Raw genomic sequence first — 23,372 nt, forward strand, 5'->3', positions numbered from 1 at the left:
GCCTTTAGTCTCTCGGTTGACACAGGCAGGTCGGGCAGCACCACTTGTCTTCCAGGAACGTATCGGAGACTGACCTTGTAGTTTTGGTGTCTCATGATCATGCGTTGTAGTCTTTTTAGTGTGTTGAGGAGAGGCTTTGTCATGATGCTCTCTAGAGGCTTTTGATCTGACTGCACTTCCACAGTTCGTCCATATGTGAATTTTTGGAACCTCTTCATGCCAAACACCACTGAAAACAGCTCCTTCTCTATCTGTGCATACCCTTTTTCAGTCTGTCAGGGCTCTGCTGGCATATACTATTGGTTGTCCTCCCTGCATCAAGGCTGCTCCTAACCCACTGTCTGAAGCATCAGATTGTAGTACAAGCTGTTCTGTTGGGTTGTAGCATTTCAGCACAGGGGTCTGTGCAATGGTAACCCTGATTTTCTTGAAAGCCAGCTCGTGTCTCTCTGACCACTCCCACAGTGAGTCCTTATGTGTTAGCTGCAGCAGTGGCTCACATATCTCCGTGGTGTGGCTGCAGAACTTGGCTAGGTAGTGTACCATGCCCAGGAAGCGCTGCACCCCCTGCACATCTGTAGGCCTAGGCATCTGTCTGATGGCTGTCACTTTTCCTGTGTCCACTTTCAACCCCTCTGATGTTAGCAGGGGGCCAATGTAGGGCACTTCCTTCAGCCGGAGCTGCAGCGTCTCCGCATTCAGCTTGATATTGAGCTTCCTGCATCTGTACAGGAGCATTCTCAGGTTCTTGTCATGGTCTAGTGTCGCTGCTTCATCACTGTCTCCTTCTCCCACAATCAGGATGTCATCTGCCATGATTTTGGAAGACCTTACATTGCCTGGTTCAACTTCCTCTGAAAAATGTCTGGGGCTGGACTGATTTCCATTGGCATGCGCAGCTAATTGTAGCGTCCCATGGGGGAAGAGAACGTGGTGAGATAGCTGGATTCATACTCCAGTTCCACATGCCAAAATCAGTTTTTCACATCACAAACAGAGAACACAGGTGCTCTGTTCAGGTCTGGCAGCACATCTTCAATAGTGGGAAGTGTGTAATGGCTCCTCTAGAGCGCCTAGAGAGGTTTTAGATCAATATACACTCTTTGTTTTTCAGATGGTTTCTGCACTACAATCAGGCTGCTAATCCAATCTGTGCTTTTTTCAACTGATTTTATCATCCTTCTTTTCTCTAGACCAACAAGCTCCTCTTCGGGTGGTTTATATAGTGCTGCTGGCACTCTTCTCTTTGGCAGCTGGACAGGCCTCACTCGCTCATCCATTTCCAGCTTCAGTTTGCCGGGTAAGCAGCCGTCTCCCTGGAATACATCAGCATAATCCTATTTTATTTGCTCTTTAGTCCAGGATCCTGTTGTTTTCTCGATGGCCAGGATGTTGTGATGCTGCACTGTAATCAACTCTATTGTATGGATAGCCTTAATGCCTAGAATGGGCATGTGCACGTTATTGTTGACTACGATGAACTCAACTCTATAGGTTTTCTTATTACGTGGATTGATCACTGTAAGTGTACACTTCCCCAGAGTACTCTTGTTATACATCACCAATACCTGACTGCAGGGCTATAGGTGACTGTCTTTTGTGAGGTTTGCAGGGATAACATTACAACTAGCACCACAATCTTGCTGAAATCTGACTTACTTTTGTCGACCAGCATGGTTGTTAAGAGAGCTGCATTGGGGTCTGTGGTTTTCTCCTGAACCACATTGATGCTCTCTGACTTGGCCCTAGTGTGATGCAGAGAACATCCTCACCGCTATCTGAGTCAGCTGACACATTTTCCATTGCCAGGATTCTGTTTCTCTTGCATTTTTGTAAACTGTAGAGATTGTTTTATCACAGAATTGACATTTTTGTCCATATGCAGGGCATTTTTCTTTTTTTCTCATGTGTCTGTCCACAGTATCTGCATTGTATAATGCTCTGTCCCTCTGTAGGGTCTCCTCTCCCTCTCGGTCCCTCTGTAGGGTCTCCTCTCCCTCTCGGGCCCTTATAGGGTCTCCTCTCCCTCTGTCCCTCTGTAGGGTCCCCTCTCCCTCTCGGTCCCTCTGTAGGGTCTCCTTTCCCTCTCGGTCCCTCTGTAGGGTCTCCTCTCCCTCTCGGTCCCTCTGTAGGGTCTCCTCTCCCTCTGTCCCTCTGTAGGGTCTCCTCTCCCTCTCGGTCCCTCTGTAGGGTCTCCTCTCCCTCTGTCCCTCTGTACGGTCTCCTCTCCCTCTCGGTCCCTCTGTAGGGTCTCCTCTCCCTCTCGGTCCCTCTGTAGGGTCTCCTCTCCCTCTGTCCCTCTGTAGGGTCTCCTCACCCTCTCGGCCCCTCTGTAGGGTCTCCTCTCCCTCTGTCCCTCTGTAGGGTCTCCTCTCCCTCTCGGGCCCTCTGTAGGGTCTCCTCTCCCTCTCGGACTCTCTGTGTGTTACTGCATGCACTGCTACAGGGCCCTACACATTTATGACTTTAGCTCTCTGTCTGGACAGTTCTGCAGCTCTTCCAATCTGCATGCATTTCTCTAAGCTGAGATCAGTCTCTCTGAGTAAGTGCTCTCTTAAGTGTGGGTCACACGTGCCACACACAATCCTGTCCCTGATAAGAGAGTCTGTGATTACTCCAAAGTTGCAGGGGGCCACTAGAGTACTCAATTCAGTGAGATATTTGTCTAAACTCTCATCTTGGCCATGACTGCGCATGAACAAATTAGATCTCCCAATTGTTTTCATTTTTCTTGGGATCACAAAATGCATCCAGTGCTGCAATTACTCCTCAACAAAGGGAATGTATTTTGTATAGCCCACACAGCGGGGCTCACAAATCTCTCTGCTTTTCCACCAATGAGATAATACAGTAGCTTCACTTTGTAGTCCTCAGGTTTTTCTCCCATTGTAAGAGCCATGTACAAATTGAATTCCTCTGTTCATCTTTTCTAGGTAAGTGCTAAATTGCAATCATCCGTCTTTTTCCCCCTGGAGGTTTCAGTGCATTTTAGATAGCAATTTATTTGTGGAATGAAATGTTAGGTACTTACGAATCTGCTTCTGTCCCATAGCCAGTTAGCTTTAGCATCACTCACGATAGCCAGCTAGCGTTGACGTTCGGCTCGATGACTAGCTTGTAAACGCGGCACTTGTCCAAACTACCGCCTGGGATGTATTCTTCAAATACATCGATGAGATCCAAGTTCTTTTGAGTACAGCTGCCACCATGTTTCAATATGCTCTGTATTGTGGTCACGACAGACAAAGATATATAGTTAAGCAAACTTTACTATGCATGTTGTTTACCAGCACCTCAAGTACATGAAGACGGTAAGTAACAATTTGTTTCCATTTCAAGTGTAATAACAATATGAGTAACATCAATATTGCTACAGAACCCACTGTTTATGGGGGATTTTTTACTGGGTGATTTGAAAAGTCATAGTCGATCAATAATCTAATCTGAAGCATTAGCTTCAGGTAAATGTTGCAATTCCTGGACCTGTGACCAAAAACGAGCTACATATGGACAGTACCAAAATAAATGATCTAATGACTCTGCCTCCTCGCAGCAAAATCTTCAGAGCTGGGAAGGTTGTATCCATATATATATATATATATATATATATATATATATATATATATATATATATATATATATAACATTATATTAGATAAAATAATTTTTTAAATAATTATTTAAATTGATAAATTCTACGTTTTGAATCTGGCGTCGTTTTGCGTGTCAATTCATGTTTTTAATTATTTTATTTATTTATTAACAATTATTTAACTAGGCAAGTCAGTTAAGAACAAATTCTTATTTACAATGACGACCTACAAGTGTCAATTCATAAACCACCAGCCATGGAATTGGTACATCGAAAATCTCTTCCCAACTATTTTGCAATCTATATGGCACAGCTGTCAATGTTTTGGTCCTTAAATTAAACTGGTATATATTTTTATTTATTTTCTTTAACCACTTTTGGTCTTTAATGCAGGGCCGACGGACAAGTTCCTTACTTTTTCCCCCTTCCACTTGCCTCTTCCATTTTTGCGGTGATGCTACAATTAGTTGGTTGAAATGTTGGGTAGAGCAGACGTTTCCATATATATTTGTGTTAGCTGCATGTGTGACATAACTCCACCAGTCCTATTTATGCTATAATTTACAAATATCATACCTTTTATAAACATTTAATCGAGATTTTTAATTTTAATTTATTTTTTAATTAATACATTTTTATTTCACCTTTATCTAAGCAGGTAGCCAAGTTGAGAACAAGTTCTCATTTACAACTGCGACCTGGCTAAGATAAAGCAAAGCAGTGCGACAAAAACAACAACACAGAGTTACACGTGGGATAAACAAACGTACAGTCAATAACACAATAGAAAATCTGTATACAGTGTGTGCAAATGAAGTAAGGAGGTAAGGCGATAAATAGGCCATAGTGGCGAAGTAATTACAATTGAGCAATTAACACTGGAGTGACAGATGTGCAGATGAGGATGTGCAAGTATAAATACTGGGGTACAAAAGAGCAGAAAAAAACAAAAACAAATATGGGGATGAGGTAGGTAGTTGGTTGGATGGGCTATTTACAGATGGGCTGTGTACAGCTGCAGCGATTGGTAAGTTGCTCTGATAGCCAATGCTTGAAGTTAGTGAGGGAGATATAAGTCTCCAACTTCAGTGATTTTTGCAATTCGTTCCAGTCATTGGCAGCAGAGAACTGGAAGGAAAGGTAGCCAAAGGAGGTGTTGGCTTTGGAGATGACCAGTGAAATATACCTGCTGGAGCGCGTGCTACGGGTGGTTGTTGCTATGGTGACCAGTGAGCTGAGATAAGGCGGGGCTTTACCTAGCAAAGACTTGTAGATGATCTGGAGCCAGTGGGTTTGGCAACGAATATGTAGCAAGGACCAGCCAACGTGAGCATACAGGTCGCAGTGGTGGGTAGTATATGGGGCTTTGGTGACAAAATGGTTGGTACTGTGATAGACTGCATCCAATTTGCTGAGTAGAGTGTTGGAGGCTATTTTGTAAATTACATCACCGAAGGCAGGATAGTCAGTTTTACGAGGGTATGTTTGGCAGCATGAGTGAAGGAGGGTTTGTTGTGAAATAGGAAGCCGATTCTACATTTAATTTTGGATTGGAGATGCTTAATATGAGTCTGGAAGGAGAGTTTACAGTGTAGCCAGACACCTAGATATTTATCAATTAGTATATTTGAGTTTAACCACAATAGTTAATAGTTGTTGTATTATTTGTTCTGTCTTTTCTGGTGGATTAAACTGAAATTGCAACCAACTTTCTACAGCTTGTTTAAAAAAATAATGATATTTTGGAGATGATTTCGTTTTCAAATAACTGTAAGTGGGCGGTTGGAATCTGAATAAAGGGAAAAAGGCCATTCTTGGTGAGACAAATTTAAGTATAACTTTTGTATGACTGATGCCTTTAATGAGAGGTCTAATGCTTTAATATTTTATCATTTCTGCCCTCCAAATTCATATTCATAATATAAATAGACCCTTTTAATTTTGTCTCGCTTGCCATTCCAAATAAAATGGAATATTTTTTGCTCATATAATTAAGAAAAAACAGGTCTCTAGGTGGAGGCAAAACCATAAGAAAATAGGTGAACTGTGACATGATTAAAGAGTTCCTGTCACGCCCTGGTCTAAGTATTTTGTGTTTTCTTTATTATTTTGGTCAGGCCAGGGTGTGACATGGGTTATTTATGTGGTGTGTTTTGTCTTGTTTTTTTTTAGGTAATGGGATTGTGGTTAGTGGGGTTGTCTAGAAAAGTCTATGGTTCACTGGAGTGGTTCTCAATCAGAGGCAGGTGTTTATCATTGTCTCTGATTGGGAACCATATTTAGGCAGCCATATTATTTGAGTGTTTTGTGGGTGATTGTTCCCGTCTTTGTGTTTGTTTGCACCAGATAGGGCTGTTTTTTTTTTTTCACGTTACGTTTAGTGTTTTGTAATGTTCGATATTATCTTTATTAAAGATGAATCGAAATAACCACGCTGCATTTTGGTCCTCCTCTCCTTCACCGGAAGAAAGCCTTAACAGAATCACCCACCACAAAAGGACCAAGCGGCGTGGTGACAGGCAGTGGCAGCAGGAGCAACGAAGTCTGGATTATACGACTTGGGAGGAAATAGACAGGTGGGCGGTCGACCCAGGGCGAGTGCCGGGGCCCGCCTGGGATTCGCTGGAGCAGTGCGAGGAGGGTTATAGGAGAATGGAGTTGGAGAGACGAACACGGCGGCGTGGATGGAAGCCCGAGAGTCAGCCCCAAAAATGTATTGGGGGGAGGCACAGGGAGAGTGTGGCAGAGTCAGGAGTCAGACCTGAGCCAACTCTCCCTGTTTATCGTAAGGAGCTAAGGAGGAAACCAGAACCAGAGCCGGTGTTGGAGGTGAGCGACGCAGAGACTGTGAAGGAGTTAATGGGGAAATTGGAGGAGAGAGTTATGAGGGAGTTGCTGTGTTGGTGCATGAGGCACGGAATTCGTCCGACGGAGCGTGTCGGGGATTTGATGGTACCTGGGTCAGCTCTCCATACTCGTCCTGAGGTGCGTGCTAGTCGGCTGGTGAAGATTGTGCCAGCCTCAAGCACCAGGCCTCCTGTGCACCTCCCTAGCCTTGCACGTCCTGTGCCAGCTCAGCGCTACAGTGTGCATAGCAGTGCTAACCATGGCGGGCGTGGTACTGGTCAGGCACCGTGTTATGCCGTGGAACGCACGGTGTCCCCAGTACGCGTGCTTAGCCAGGTACGCTACATCTCAGCTCCTCACATCTGCCGGGCTAGGGTGAAGATCAAGCCAGGGCGGTTGGTGCCAGCCCTGCTCTCAAGATCTCCAGTACGCCTTCACGTTCCGGTCCATCCTGTGCCACCTCCACACACCAGCCCTCCGGTGGCAGCTCCCCGCACCAGGCTTCCTGTGCGTGTCCTCGGCCCAGTATCACCAGTGCCAGCACCACGCATCAGGCCCACAGTGCGCCTCGCCTGTCCAGCGCTGCCAGAGCCTTCCTCCTCTCCAGCGCTGCCGGAGTCTCCCGCCTGTTCAGCGCTGCCAGAGCCGCCAGTCAGCATGGAGCTGCCAGAGCCGCCAGTCAGCATGGAGCCGCCAGTCAGCATGGAGCCGCTAGTCAGCATGGAGCCGCCAGTCAGCATGGAGCAGTCCATGGAGCCGCCAGTCAGCATGGAGCAGCCAGAGCCGCCAGTCAGCATGGAGCAGCCAGAGCCGCCAGTCAGTATGGAGCAGCCAGAGCCGCCAGTCAGCCAGGATCTTCCAGATCCGCCATTCAGCCAGGATCCGCCATTCAGCCAGGGTCAGCCAGGATCTGCCAGTCAGCCAGGATCTGCCAGAGCTGCCAGTCAGCCAGGATCTGACAGAACCACCAGCCAGCCAGGATCTGCCAGAGCCATCAACCTGCCCGAGCTTCCCCTCAGTCCCGAGCTTCCCCTCAGTCCCGAGCTTCCCCTCAGTCCCGAGCTATCCCTCAGTCCGGAGCTGCCCCTCAGTCCAGTGGGGCCCTTGGTTAGGTTCACTAGGCCTAGGTTGGCGGCGAGGGTCGCATATCTAAGGACGCGATGCAAGTGGACTAAGACTTTGTTGGAGTGGGGTCCACGTCCCGCGTCGGAGCCGCCACCGTGGACAGACACCCACCCGGACCCTCCCCTATGGGTTTAGGTGTGCGGCCGGGAGTCCGCACCTTGGGGGGGTTCTGTCACGCCCTGGTCTAATTATTTTGTGTTTTCTTTATTATTTTGGTCAGGCCAGGGTGTGACATGGGTTATTTATGTGGTGTGTTTTGTCTTGTTTTTTTTTAGGTAATGGGATTGTGGTTAGTGGGGTTGTCTAGAAAAGTCTATGGTTGCCTGGAGTGGTTCTCAATCAGAGGCAGGTGTTTATCGTTGTCTCTGATTGGGAACCATATTTAGGCAGCCATATTCTTTGAGTGTTTTATGGGTGATTGTTCCTGTCTCTGTGTTTGTTTGCACCAGATAGGGCTGTTTTGGTTTTTTCACGTTACGTTTAGTGTTTTGTAATGTTCGTTATCTTTATTAAAGATGAATCGAAATAACCACGCTGCATTTTGGTCCTCTCCTTCACCGGAAGAAAGCCTTAACAGTTCCACGTACAGACAACTGTTTTCCTTTCCATGGTAGCAAGATCGTATCTATTTTTGCTAACTTTCTTTTTAAATGTATTGGAGTGAGATAAATTATTTATTTCGGGATATGTTTACCGAGTATATCCACATCTCCGTCAGACCAATTTTATTGGTAAACTATCTGGTAATGTGAAAGTTGTATTTTTTTTGTGATCCAATACGTAATATAATAGATTTATCATAATTTGGTTGTAATCCAGAGAGGTTAGAAAAAGTATCTAGATCCTCTCTGAGGCTGTGAATGGATTCTAATTGTGGATTTAAAAGAACATGAATTGTCACCGTACAATGACACCTTTGTTTTTAAACCCTGGATTTCTAGCCCCTTATTATTGTTGGATCTGATTTTAATAACTAACATTTCGATGGTAATAATAAATAGATATGCCGATAGTGGACCTTTGTTTTACTCCTCTTGACAGTTTAGAACTTTCTGAGAAGTAGCTATTTACTATTTTACACAGGATTACTATACATAACTTTAACCCATTTTATAAGATTCTCCAACATTTAAATATTCCAGGCATTTATATATATTCTACATTGTAGAATAATAGTGAATAACTTAACTACAAAATAACATAAGGAATCATGTAGTAACCAAAAAAGTGTTGCACAAATCAAAATATATTTTAGATGTTAGATTCTTTAGAGTAGCCACCGTTTGCCTTGATGAAAGCTTTGCACGATCTTGCAAAGTATGCCATTCCATGAGTGCAGCATTTATTTTTCAACTCAAAACAATGAGCCCAATCAGTCCTCCATGACAACAAAATCATAAACAACGGAGTAAGGCTGGCTAATAAATCCTTAATTTTGGGGTTATGCTCAGGTAAAACAATTTGGCTAATCTATACTTCAATATTTCCAAATCCTATTCTTGAAGATCAAGGGGTATAACATTTATTGAAATGATTGGAATTCTGATAGACTTTGGTTTTTAATGTAAAGATATAATTTAATTGTATTATATGAAGTAGAAAGCGATGGGTTAAAAGAAGCCTACATAACCAACTCATAAATTAAAATGTAACATCCATATACGGCCACTATGTAAACTTTAACATTGATTTATCCTTCAATAGATGTCTTTCTAATCTAAAAGTAAAGGAATTTAATCAGATTACGTTACTGAGGTTGGGTAATCCAAAAGTTAAATTACTGATTACAATTTTATACAGGTAACTTGTAACTGTAATGGATTATATTTAGAAAGTAACATACCCAACCCTTCCACACTGGTATGCCATTCAGCCCTGGAGTTTTCCCAGACTTAAAGGCTTTAATTGCACCAAGAAGTTCCTCCTATGTAAGACGTAACCTGCGTGTGTGTATTTTATTTATTAGGATCCACATTAGCGAAAATAGACATTACAGACAAAATACTTTACAATTTACATACATTGAGAGAGAGAGAGAGAGAGAGAGTGTGAGTGAGTGAATGAGTGGGCTTCTAGGTTGAGGGTCAGTGAGGTGGCCCACCCCTCTATTGGAAATCGCATCTCACGCATGACTGTGGGATTATTTAGGATGATGGGACAGTATTGTGACAGCTTCGCGGGCGTGTACACACACACTATTGCATACACACTCTATCGCATACACACATGCACACATGAATACATACACAACCACATTCTCACATAATCACACAAATGAACACGAAACACACACATCCCTTCGGATTGTGATTGTTATTCAGCAATGTGTACTAACAAGATCATAGACAGACTTATCACATCTCTGTGTTGCTGTGTGTGTGTGTGTGTGTGTGTGTGTGTGTGTGTGTGTGTGTGTGCTACATGTTGCATAACTCAAAGATAAGTACAGTGGACATGGAGCATGACAGGACTCAAGGGTATGTGTGCTATCCAGCACAGAGAATACATTCAGCTTAGCCCAGGTCTAAGAACTTCCAAAGGCTAATGGAGCCTTGAAGCCCAGGGCTAAGGGAGGTTTGAAAGTGGAATAACCCGGTGGAGGACAAAATGGCGCCGTAGAGAGAACACAGTGTTTCAGCGAGCTCCCGTGGCATTCGTAAATTTATATTTTTACATTAATCTCCTAGCTTGAAAAATGTGGTAGAATTGGCTAAAGAAGTTATCCTATAATGAGTCTTGACGGCTATTTCGCAAAAATCTCCGACAACATGCCCAACAGAACTACTAAGAAGTCGACCAAAACCACCACCCCTGTGGATGTGCATGAGGAGCTAGCTAACGTTAGCGAAGCTAACACCATTGCGGATCCAGGCACAATGGACCTGGTGATTCAAAAGATGACTGATAACATTACTAAAGTGATCGATGCTAAGATAAGAACGGTATTGGAAGCAATAGCAGTCCATTCAGCTGAACTACAGAGGGTTGTGAAATGTGTTGTTGAGGCGGAAGGAAGAATTGCTGCAGTGGAAACTTCAACTACATCTATGGACGCTAAGATAAAAGCACTTGAGAAACAGGTGCGCGAAATGGCGGAGTACATTGACGACTTGGATAATCGAGGACGCAGATGCAATATTCGTGTTGTGGGACTCCTGGAAAATTCTGAAGGGACACGTTCAGTAAAATTCTTTGAGGAATGGATCCCTGGCTACCTACAAATGGACACTAAGGCTGGTCGTGTGAAGCTGGACAGAGCCCATCGCTCTCAAGCACCGATACCCGGTCCCAATCAGCGTCCACGGCCGGTGGTTATAAAGTTCCACAACTTCACCGACCAGCAGCGCGTCATGGACGCGGCTAGAAACATCGGCTCTGATGGTAGTCAACATAAAAGTCCAAAGGTCTCATTCTTCAATGATTATTCCACTGCGGTTGTATGAAGACGCAAAGCGTTTGATGAGGCGAAGGCTCGACTCAGGAGAATGAAGATGGACTATGCACTGTTGTACCCGGCCACATTGAAGATTATGGTCAACGGATCGCCTAAAAAGCTCTACACACCTGAAGAGGCTGCTGCGTTTATTGACTCTCTCGGGTAAATAACTTTAAGCTGCACCTCCGCAGCATTGGATAACTTTGTTTATTTTTGGTTGAATCTGATCATGAAACAGTGGTGTGAGTCCTCACGTACTCCGGCTCAGTAATATTCGTATCTTTATTATTTTTCTTGCTAAAGTAATAGCCACTATAGCTCAGGCTGAGATATGTGTGAATCCATATTGGTGCCCAGGCTTGGTTTTAGGTGGAAGAGCCTCAATCTTCTTCTATTGATTTTCTTTTCCATACATATAAAGGATGAGGCTATTGAGCGGCAATGCGGACTTAAGAGTCTACATTGGAGAGTTGAAATCCCCTGCATGTTAGCTAGTGGGAAAACCCCCTTTTGGATCTTTACATGTTTAATTTTTGGGTTTAGTATAGTTCGAGTTCAGGGTTCATATCGTTTGTTTATGCTCGGTGAGATAGAGGAGGGTTCAACACATTGAAAAAGGTACCACCCCACTTTTACAGTAGGATCCAGTCTGGATATTGAATGGTCAAGACACAATGGCAGGTAACGGACTGCGTGTATGTACATGGAACATTAGCTTCTTAAGGATGACGCAGAATGCTGTTCCCATGCAGGAACAACACTCAGCGGATTTCAGAGCGCCACCTATAGTTTTTGATAAAACTCATAATTTCATTAAACTTTCATTAAAATACACATTCAAGGTAGTGAATTAAAGCTACACTCGTTGTGAATCTATCCACCAAGTCAGATTTGTAAAATGCTTTTCGGCGAAAGCATGAGAAGCTATTATCTGATAGCATTTACCCCCAAAATACTGCAACGTCACCTAACACGACAGATTTTGCGGTAGCCGGCGCTACCCAAAATGCAGAAATAAAATATAAAACATTCATTACCTTTGACAAGCTTCTTTCTTGGCACTCCTAGATGTCCCATAAACATTTATTTGGGTCTTTTTTCGATTAAATCGGTCCATATATAGCCTAGATATCGATCTATGAAGACTGTGTAATCAAGGAAAAAACTGAGTTTGATAACGCAATGTCATTTAAAAAAATTAAAAAAGTCGATGATAAACTTTCACAAAACACTTCGAAATACTTTTGTAATGCAACTTTAGGTATTAGTAAACGTTAATAATCTATCAAAATGATTATGGGGCGATGTATATTCTTTAGCTTCACGTCTTGAAATCATGTCTGGATATGTCTCAACCAAAACATCCTGTCGGAGACCGGAATAAATCGGCTGCCTTGTTTCGGTTTGACCAAGAAACAAATCCGAGACAAATGACAAGACTGTTGACATCGTGTGGAAGCTGTAGGTATTGCAACCTCGGCCCCATTTAATGTTGGTCACTTTTAACAATGGGTTGAAGTGGCGCATGGATATATTTTCCCATTTTCAGTGATCAGATTTTCCTGCACTTTTCGATGAAACGCACGTTCTGTTATAGTCACAGCCGTGATTTAACCAGTTTTAGAAACGTCTGAGTGTTTTCTATCCACACATACTAATCATATGCATATACTATATTCCTGGCATGAGTAGCAGGGCGCTGAAATGTTGCGCGATTTTTAACAAAAAGCTGCGAAAATTCGCAGCCTCCCTAAGAGGGAGCCATAACCCCATTAAAAGGAAGAAGGTACTGTCTTTTTTTGAAAAAAGAAAATATTGATATTGCCCTGTTGCAAGAAACTCATTTGGATGATAAGGAGCACCTGAAATTACAACAAGGGGGGTTTGGTCAAGTGTTTTTCTCATCATTTACATCCAGAAGTAGAGGTGTAGCAATTCTGGTGAAAAAGAACTTACCACTTAAGGTCTTGAATTGTGTGAAAGATAAATTTGGTCGCTTTGTTATAATTAATGGTACTTTACAAGGGCAGAACATTTCCATAATGAATATTTACTTCCCCCCTGCTCACCCCCCTGATTTCCTCACTAAGGTATTTCTAGACTTTTCAGAATTAAACTCGGACACTGCAGTGGTTGGAGGAGATTTTAACTGCTTGTTGAACCCCCTTATTGATAAGTTTCCCAGCGGTATAGCTCCACTCTCTCCTCAAGCTAAGTCACTTAAAGCTATTTGTGATGATCTGGGGTATGCGGATGTCTGGAGAGCTTTTCATCCCTCCAACAGAAAGTGGAATAACCCCAACTTTAGCCCAGGGCTTAGCCAGACCTGCTCCAGATTAGGGTTAGTAGTACCGACTTTTAGATTTTCAGACAGCCAGTGTGGCCCTGGGGTTTGGTCTAGTGGTTACTGCCAACGCCTTTGGTGTATGACCATCAATATGATCGAGTGTTGGATTGAATCCCCGTCCCACCGCTATTCCCACACACAACCTTCTCTTTCTATTACCTGGCTGCTTCTACTCTCTTCATCCTCTTCAGGGAACACGTGTGAGCCGACCTTTAACCCTGGTTTAGCGTTAATCCTTGGGTTAACAAATGCCTGTGTGCAAGGAGGGTAAACTAGCCCTGGGACAGTTTTAGCCTGGGTTAAAGAGATTGAGAAGGAGGTACTGTCTGTAAGGAAGGAGAAAGGAGGGAGAAAGAGAGGGGAGGACAGAGAGGAGAGGAAGGAATATCTAACCTCAATGACCTCTTACCTCTGCCATCGACTTGTTACTAGTACCCAGTGTATATAGCCAAGTTATCATTATTCATTGTGTATTCCTTGTGTTATTCTTTTTCTATTATTTAACCTTTTTTCTCTCTGCATTGTTGGGAAGGGCCCATAACTAAGCATTTTACTGTTATTCTACACCTGTTGTTTGTGAATGTGTGACAAATAAAACTTGATTTGATTTGAAGGGAGTAAAGAAGGAGATGGAGTGACAGAAGGAGAGAGGGGGAGGGAAGGAGAGGATAATGACAAGTCACATCACAGGGACCTTGAGCTCATAGCACAGACAAAGAGGAAACCGTGGGGGCCACTTCATACTGACATCTCAAAAATTACTATGAGTCACACACAGTACAGGACTCTGGCTTTACCACTGAATGTTTGATAATAATAACTACTGAGTATGAGTATGATGACACAGAAGGTTTGTGTGTGTGTTTGTGTGTGTGTGTGTCTAGACAATCTATAGTTGACCATGATTGACCGGCCTGACTCCTAGAGAAGCAACTTCAATCACTCGTAGCCCAGTCAGAACACTGTCTTTGTGGAAGCTCATCTGTATAAAATAATGGAGCCTGCTCCATGTTGGCTTGATGAACTATGTTTTTTTGTGTAAAAATATTTCAGATTTCACAGACTGTCTCACATACCATAACCTAGTTGTAGTGTTAGTAATCTAAAGACATCTGTTCCCTATACTGTCATCTTCCTGTGTGACATGCACACTTAGTCTCGGCCCATGAAATCTCCACACACACAAGGATGGACCGCTTCACTGACCCTCAACCTAGAAATATATCTTACACACACACACACATGCGTGCACACATGCTCACGCACACACGCATCCACACACACAGAGAAGGGCGGCTATATGTTGTGTCCTTGATATGTCCTTCAGCCCCTCATGTTGCTATTCTGGATGGTTTATCTGTTTCTTCCAGGCATGATAGAAGCCGTATTCTGTTAGTCAGTTTATACAGGTTCAGCTGGATCAGAACACTGTCGGACTGTTGATCTATTTATACTTTCTTTAAGTCGGCCTATTATTTAAGTATATGGACAAATACAATGAAACATTTCAAGGGTGTGTGAGGAATTTTCTACAGACACGTTGATTTATGTTGAACATTGAATGTGCCCAAGAACACAGTGGCCTCCATCATTCTTAAATGGAAGATGTTCGGAACCACCAAGACTCCTCCTAGAGCTGGTCGCCCAGCCAAACTGAGCAATCGGGGGAGAAGGGCCTTGGTCAGGGAGGTGACCAAGAACCTGATGGTCACCCTGACAGAGCTCCAGAGTTCCTCTGTGGAGATGAAAGAAACTTCCAGAAGGACAACCATCTCTGCAGCACTCCACCAATCAGGCTTTATGGTAGTGGCCAGATGGAAGCCACTCCTCAGTAAAATGCACATGACAGCCCCGTTGGAGTTAGCCAAAAGGCATCTAAAGACTCTCAGACCATGATAAACAAGATTCTCTAGTCTGATCCAAGAAGACTAGGATGCTGTAATCACTGCCAAAGGTGCTTCTCACACGCATGCACACAGACACACTCACTCAGACACAAACACTGCCAAGTGGTCGACATGCCTAAAGGTGTATTATGTATTGAATACAACCACGCAACATTGACTCAGCATGGCTATGATGATTAGAGGAATAAATGGCATGCTCACTGCTATTCTTGTAACAAATGTATTTGGGTGCAGGGTTGTAAAGGCATATGATAGAAGAGATTAATCCCCCACTAAAAGACAGTTTTTTTTATTGGGCAGCAGCAGTCACAAACGAACGCGTTGGTCAGCGTCAGGGTATAGAGTACCAGTGTCAATCATCAAATGATTAATGCATGACACAAGAAAAGCTCAGGTAAGAAATTGGATTCAATAGGGTGAAGAACAATCTTGTTTTTGTAGCTTCTTGTTTGAACGTGTTAGGCGGCAGGTAGCCTAGTAGTTAAAAGCGTTGAGACAGTAACCGAAAGGTCACTGGTTCTAAACACCGAGCCGACTTTGTGAACGTTGCTCTGAATAAGAGCGTGTGCTAAATGTAACAATGTTCGATGTTAATGCCAATGTCAGATCGTATAGGACTATGCAGCTCATATGCTCAATCCACGCATGCACGGGCGAACACACACACAGCGATGATACATTGGTATCGCCACAGCCCAAACTTGCCCACTGGGACAGCGCCGGTTCCCGCGCAGTGTCATTGCCTGTCCTCGTGCGCTCATCTAGTATTCTAGCCGCTACCTCTCCGCTCAAACTGGAGAAGGTAACAGAACATTCCTGTCGGGGGGACATTGTGTCACCTTAGGCTCTGTGGCCAGCCCACATACTGTTATTTTGGGGCATTACAGGCGAGTAAGACCCCAATAAACCAAAACGAAGACACATTTATGCTCCTCGTTTTGTATTGTGAATGGCCAAAATATATATATAATATATATAATTCCTAACTGACCTTCTTTATACATAGATTCTAGATTATACATACATTTCATAACGGACTGGAACCTGGAGGCGCAACCTGGAACCAGTTTATGCGCGGGACTGTGTCTGTTTCTGTTTCACATGTTCTGACACTACGGAGCCACACACATACACACAAACACAGGAACGTGAAGCAGAGGAGACGCGCTGACTTACCAGGGTGACCCTCTTTCAGACGGGTCTCTATCCACCGTTAGGTTATTCGGTGGTGTTCCCGGTGTTAATCAGATCAGATACCGTGGTCGCAGTCCACGTCTCTACAGATGTACCAGAGGATCACATAGAGGATAAGGAGGATGGCGAAGATGAACAGAGCTACTAGAATAGCCTTGTTCACTGGAGAGAGAAACGACTGCATGACAGAGCTCATCGGCAGACAGTGTGTGACAGCACTGTGTGTGTGTTTGGGGGGGGGGTTCTGTGTGTGTGTTTCCACGCTAAGTGTCTCAATAACACACTTCTCTGCTCTCTGACAGCATTAACTGTTGAGGATGGACGTGCGGAATCCTCACACAATTATTCACACAGTCACCTAAACACCCACACACCCACACACACACACAAGCAAGCAGCTCGGGCTTCCCAATTCCTGAGAGTAGAAATCCAGAAATCCACCAGAAGTCCGCTCTGTTACAAAGTCGTTATGAATCCGCTGTCTCTGTCTATTAAACAAAATGGTATCTCCATGTAGTAAATTCACAGTCAACAATACTGATGAATCCAACAATGAACATAGTGATGGATAAAGACTAAATAATACATCTAAAACCAACCAGAACACATTTGAATCGGAGGATCTCCAAGTTGCGAGCTGTTGCTGTTTGCTGCGCTCTGTTTGCAAGTCGCGGAGGAAACCAGTTGATTAGCATTCCTATCCTCTCCGTGAGGCGTGCATGTGGTGAACTCGGTTAAAAGTGCCGGAGGGCGACCAGCAGGCAGCACACGCTGTGAGGGGCTTGGTAACAATGATAATAATAACACGGTCCTGTCTTGACTCGAGGCTATAGAAATCGCTGTGGCTATATATATGCTCTGTGGGTAGCTAGTAACATAACAGGGTTGTATGTTTATCATATTGTATTTTAACAGATCGCACAGCTAGGATACTTTTTTTCATGCTAGCAACAACATTCGTTCAGTTGAACATGATTAAGATTTATTTCAGAGAGCTATGTAAAATCATTAGTATAGGCCTATATTTATAGATGAATTTTTCGGTCATCAACATTAGCCTATTCATTTCATTGGGACAATTCGGATAAGCTGATAGCCCAATGGTTAGGCTACCATCAATAATAATCTAAATAGGATATCTTATTTGGTATAAACGGATTAAAATGAAAAGCCAAATAAAACAATGATCAGCATGGTGCCTGTTTAGGGTTCGTGGAGCGTAGAAATGAATCAGAATGTGATTCTTCTTAATTACCTATATTATAAGAGCGGCGAGTACTTTTATGAAGCACTAGATGGCGACAACAGACTGCTGTTTCCATATAGTAGCCTCTCAAAGTTACGCTTGTCACACTACCATTGAGGTAGTACTACCCAGGGCTGGTTCTAGCCTTTTGGGGGCCTTAAGCAAGATTTGGGCGAAGAGAAAAGGTTTCAGTTTTCTGCAATTCTACTCAGTTCTACAAATTTTTGCAAGGGGCGGAGAGAACATTTAGAACATTTTCTAAAACATTTCATGCAATTCTACTAGTTTTGCCATGGGGCAGAGAGAAAATGTAGCAGTTATAAAGCAAATTTCCTGCAATGCCACACATTTGACCATGACGTATGCTATGTTAATGTTATCTGGGTGGGACGAACTAACAAAATCAATGGGGGCCCCCTGGAGGTCAGGGTCCATGGGCACGTCCCCTGCGTGCCCGGTCGGCATTCGTCCATCATAACTACAAGTTTAGATAACTGGCTAGACTAATTTACCAATCTAAAAACTGTTAGCCGACATGGCTAATTGAGTGCATGAGAGCACCAGCTGTTCTGGACGACTGTGTGATCACTCTCTCCGCAGCCGATGTAAGTAACACCTTTAAACAGGTCAACATTCACAAGGCTGCTGAGCCAGATGGATTACCAGGACGTGTACTCCGAGCATGCGCTGACCAACTAGCATGTGTCTTCACTGACATTTTCAACCTCTCCCTGTCTGAGTCTGTAATTCCAACATATTTCAAGCAGACCACCATAGTCCCTGTGCCCAAGAACACTAAGGTAACCTGCCTAAATGACTACACCTGTAGCCATGAAGTGCTTTGGAAGGCTGGTCATGACTCACATCAACAGTATTGTCCCAGAATCCCTAAACCCACTCCAATTTGCATACCGCCCCAACAGATCCACAGATGATGCAATCTCAATTGCACTCCACACTGCCCTTTCCCACCTGGACAAAAGGAACACCTATGTGAGAATGCAATTCATTGACTGCAGCTCAGTGTTCAACACCATAGTGCCCTCAAAGCTCATCACCAAGTTAAGGACTCTGGGACTAAACACCTCCCTCTGCAGCTGGATCCTGGACATTAAGTTTGTCGATGACACAACATTGGTAGGCCTGATCACCAACAACAACGAGACAGCATATAGGGAGGAGGTCAGAGACCTGGCCGTGTGGTGCCAGGACAACAACCTCTCCCACAATGTGATCAAGACTAAGGAGATGATTGTGGACTACAGGAAAAGGAGGACCGAGCACGCCCCCATTCTCATCGACGGGTCTGTAGTGGAGCAGGTTGAGAGCTTCTAGTTCCTTGGTGTCCACATCACGAACAAACTAACATGGTCCAAGCACACCAAGACAGTTGTGAAGAGGGCACAACAAAACCTATTCCCCCTCAGGAGACTGAAAAGATTTGGCATGGGTCCTCAGATCCTCAAAAGGTTCTACAGCTGCACCATTGAGAGCATCCTGACTGGTTTCATCACTGTCTGGTATGGCAACTTCTCGGCATCCGACCGCAAGGCACTGCAGAAGGTAGTGCGCACGGCAAGCGGCAGCGCCAAGTCTAGGTCCAAGAGGCTTCTAAACAGCTTCTACCCTCAAGCCATAAGACGCCTGAACATCTAATCAAATGGCTACCCAGACTATTTGCATTGCCCCCCCCCACCCTCTATTTTATGCTGCTGCTAATCTCTGTTATTATCTATGCATACGTCACTTTAATAACTCTACCTACATGTATATATCACCTCAATTACTTCAACTAATCGGTGCCCCCGCACATTGACTCTGTACCGGTACCCCCTGTATATAGCCTCGCTATTGTTATTTTACTGCTGCTCTTAATTATTTGTTACTTTTATTTCTTATTTTTGTAGGTATTTTTCTTAAAACTGCATTGTTGGTTATGGGCTTGTAAATAAGCATTTCACTGTTGTATTCGGCGCATGTGACAAAAACAATTTGATTTGATTTGATTCTATGTAATTGGTTACTCCCCGACCCTGCCACTTAACTATCAGTTACTCTGTCCCAGCCACACCCCAGACAAAGACACACCCCCTAAAGTTGGGTCCATGTACAGACAAAAGAATACATGAGAAGATTGGAGCTGCAGCAGGGGAGAAGGCAACATGAGAATATAGCCATCGCACATCATACCACATCATACACATAGCTAGTAAACACTACCAGAAACATCATCACCATCATCATTACTACTTTTATTATTTTATTCTCACTATTTAATAGAAAAGTTTAAAACTCCAGTTTTGAAATTCAGAACTCTGTTCCCATGATGTTATACCTGTGGATTCTCCTGCTGGGCAGTTTGGTGATTGGAGCCAAGACACAAGGTAAGCACTTTAACATCCACTAATGTACTTTGGTAAGCACTTTTACAACTAGTTTTATGGTGCTTTATGTTTCTGTTTCTACTTGAGAGAAGTCAGTTAAAGGCCCAATGCAGCCGTTTTATCTCAATATCAAATCATTTCTGGGTAACAATTAAGTACCTTTCTGTGATTGTTTTCAATTAAACATTTCAAAAATTGTTTCTTGGCCATGAGCAATTTCTCAAGCAAGAATTTAGCTACGACTGTCTGAGAGTGGTCTGAGTGGGGAGGGGGAAACTGAAAACTAGCTGTTATAGGCAGAGGTTTGGAACTCTCTTTATTAGATGCCTATTAACTAATGATGATGATGTCACCAGGCAGGCCAAAACACAATCCCACCAAAACAGGCCAAAATTTCAGCCAATCTTTTAAAAAAGCTCTTAGGGGAGAGTGGGGTAAGTTGAGCCACCCTTGTTTCTAGGAAAACATACACAAAATTGATCATTTGACAAAATATTTAAGACGAGGTCCATATGGAAAAAGTGGCAAGCAATTTAGCTCCAAAAAAAGATTTTCACCAAGTCAAATTAATTTATTGTGTTGGAGGTTTCATGATGCTTGTTTCTAAAACAAAGTAGATCATTTAAAGATTGTTCTATACATCAGTTGGGGTCTATAAGCTTCAATATCAGGTCCTAAACCTAGCATGAAAATGCATCCTTGTAGCTATGTTGTCTAATATAGTCAAAATGTTCGCCGGTAAATTGAGCCAATGGCCAAGGGGTAAAATGAGCCAATGGATGAGCCAATGACAAGTTAAGCAAATTAAAGTATTTTCTTCCCAGGCATAATGCAAGGCATTATCTCTGGGATATGAGGTGTCAACAGGGCCTGGCCTATGTTAAAAGTGTTTTAAAAAGTTTAGTGTTTTTTAGGTGTAATCCTGTGTTAAAATATGATTCAAATGATTGAGAGGCATAAAAGCTATTGTGATGGTGTTGAATTGTGTTTGGTTAATAAAGATAAACATAGTTTTAAAAGGGTAGTGGTAATATTGTATTCAGTACAGAAATGTGTAGGTGGCTTAACTTACCCTGTCCCTCAGTTTAACTTACCTTGTCCCTCAGCTTAATTTACCCTGTCCCTCAGCTTAATTTACCCTGTCCCTCAGCTTAATTATCCCTGTCGCTCAGCCTAATTTACCCTGTCCCTCAGTTTAATTTACCCTGTCCCTCAGCTTAATTTACCCTGTCCCTCAGCTTAACTTACCCTGTCCCTCAGCCTAATTTACCCTGTCCCTCAGCTTAATATACCCTGTCCCTCAGCCTAATTTACTCTGCCCCTCAGTTTAATTTACCCTGTCCCTCAGTTTAATTATCTCTGTCCCTCAGCTTAATTTACCCTGTCCCTCAGCTTAATTTCCCTGTCCCTCAGCTTAATTTACCCTGTCCCTCAGTTTAAATATCCCTGTCCCTCAGCTCAATTTACCCTGTCCCTCAGCTTAATTATCCCTGTCCCTCAGCTTAATTTACCCTGTCCCTCAGCTTAATTTACCCTGTCCCTCAGTTTAATTTACCCTGTCCCTCAGTTTAATTTACCCTGTCCCTCAGCTTAATTTACCCTGTCCCTCAGCTTAATTTACCCTGTCCCTCAGCTTAATTTACCCTGTCCCTCAGCCTAATTTACCCTGTCCCTCAGCTTAATTTACCCTGTCCCTCAGTTTAATTATCTCTGTCCCTCAGCTTATTTTACCCTGTCCCTCAGCTTAATTATCCCTGTCCCTCAGCTTAATTTACCCTGTCCCTCAGCTTAATTTACCCTGTCCCTCAGCTTAATTATCCCTGTCCCTCAGCTTAATTTACCCTGTCCCTCAGCTTAATTATCCCTGTCCCTCAGCTTAATTTACCCTGTCCCTCAGCTTAATTTACCCTGTCCCTCAGCTTAATATACCCTGTCCCTCAGCTTAATTTACCCTGTCCTCAGCTTAATTATCCCTGTCCCTCAGCTTAATTTACCCTGTCCCTCAGCTTAATTTACCCTGTCCCTCAGCTTAATTTACCCTGTCCCTCAGCTTAATTATCCCTGTCCCTCAGCTTAATTTACCCTGTCCCTCAGCTTAATTTACCCTGTCCCTCAGCTTAATTATCCCTGTCCCTCAGCTTAATTTACCCTGTCCCTCAGCTTAATTTACCCTGTCCCTCAGCTTAATTTACCCTGTCCCTCAGCTTAATATACCCTGTCCCTCAGCTTAATTTACCCTGTCCTTCAGCTTAATTATCCCTGTCCCTCAGCTTAATTTACCCTGTCCCTCAGCTTAATTTACCCTGTCCCTCAGCTTAATATACCCTGTCCCTCAGCTTAATTTACCCTGTCCCTCAGCTTAATTTACCCTGTCCCTCAGCTTAATTTATCCCTGTCCTTCAGCTTAATTTACCCTGTCCCTCAGCTTAATTTACCCTGTCCCTCAGCTTAATTTACCCTGTCCCTCAGCTTAATTTACCCTGTCCTGCAGCTCAACACGTTGTGCCAAGAGACCACTTTTTTTTGACAAGCTATGTTTTAAATACTGTAATGTTTACATGAATTCTGGCAGTGGTGGAGTACCCAATTATCATACTTGAGTAAAAGTATAGATACCTTTAATTGAAAGTTACTCAAGTGAAAGTCACCCAGTAAAATACTACTTGAGTAAAAGTAAAAAAGTATTTGGTTCTATATACACTTAGGTATCAAAAGTACATTTAATTGCTAAGATATATTTAAGTATCAAAAGAAAATGTATAAATCATTTCAAATTCCATATATTTCATGTCTTTAAAATATACGGATAGCCAGGGGAACACTCCAACAATCAGATTTCATTTACAAACTATGCATTTGTGTTTAGGTGAGTCTGCCAGGTCAGAGGCAGTAGGGATGACCATGTGTTATCTTGCGTGAATTGGACCATTTCCCTGTCCTGTTAAGCATTCACCATGTAATGAGTACTTTTGGGTGTCAGGTCAAATGTATGGAGCAAAAAGTACATTATTTTCTTTGGGAATGTAGTGAAGTTAAAGTAAAAGTTGTCAAAAATATAAATAGTAAATTAAAGTACAGATATCCCCAAAACACTGCTTATGTAGTACTTTAAAGTATTTTTACTTAAGTACTTTAGACCACTGAATTCTAATTATATGTTGATATCTTTGTTCGAAAGAATACTATATTTCCCTTGACGGAGTGACGCTGAATGTAAAAGAGGGCTCAACTTTTTTATTTAACCTTTAGGCAAGTTAGTTAAGAACATATTCTTATTTGCAATGACGGCCTAGG

The 23,372-nt window shown here is 43.1% G+C and overlaps 1 protein-coding gene and 1 long non-coding RNA gene across 2 annotated transcripts in view; one reads left to right on the forward strand and one right to left on the reverse strand.

The window, feature by feature from the left end:
• Window positions 1-17,099, reverse strand: part of LOC112223290 — a 28,460-nt gene extending 11,361 nt beyond the window's left edge. Inside the window, exon 1 of the long non-coding RNA XR_002949269.2 lies at window positions 16,431-17,099. This is a non-coding gene — a long non-coding RNA (uncharacterized LOC112223290). The remainder of the gene's footprint in view (window positions 1-16,430) is intronic.
• Window positions 17,100-19,836: 2,737 nt separating this feature from the next.
• LOC112223576 (serine-aspartate repeat-containing protein I-like) overlaps window positions 19,837-23,372 on the forward strand; it is a 28,341-nt gene continuing 24,805 nt past the window's right edge. Inside the window, exon 1 of the mRNA XM_024386650.2 lies at window positions 19,837-20,078. Within this exon, the coding sequence (XP_024242418.1) occupies window positions 20,018-20,078 (61 nt within the window). The 5' untranslated portion in view covers window positions 19,837-20,017. The remainder of the gene's footprint in view (window positions 20,079-23,372) is intronic.

The sequence above is a fragment of the Oncorhynchus tshawytscha genome, linkage group LG26, assembly GCF_018296145.1.
Source record: "Oncorhynchus tshawytscha isolate Ot180627B linkage group LG26, Otsh_v2.0, whole genome shotgun sequence".
NCBI classification, from domain to species: domain Eukaryota; kingdom Metazoa; phylum Chordata; class Actinopteri; order Salmoniformes; family Salmonidae; genus Oncorhynchus; species Oncorhynchus tshawytscha.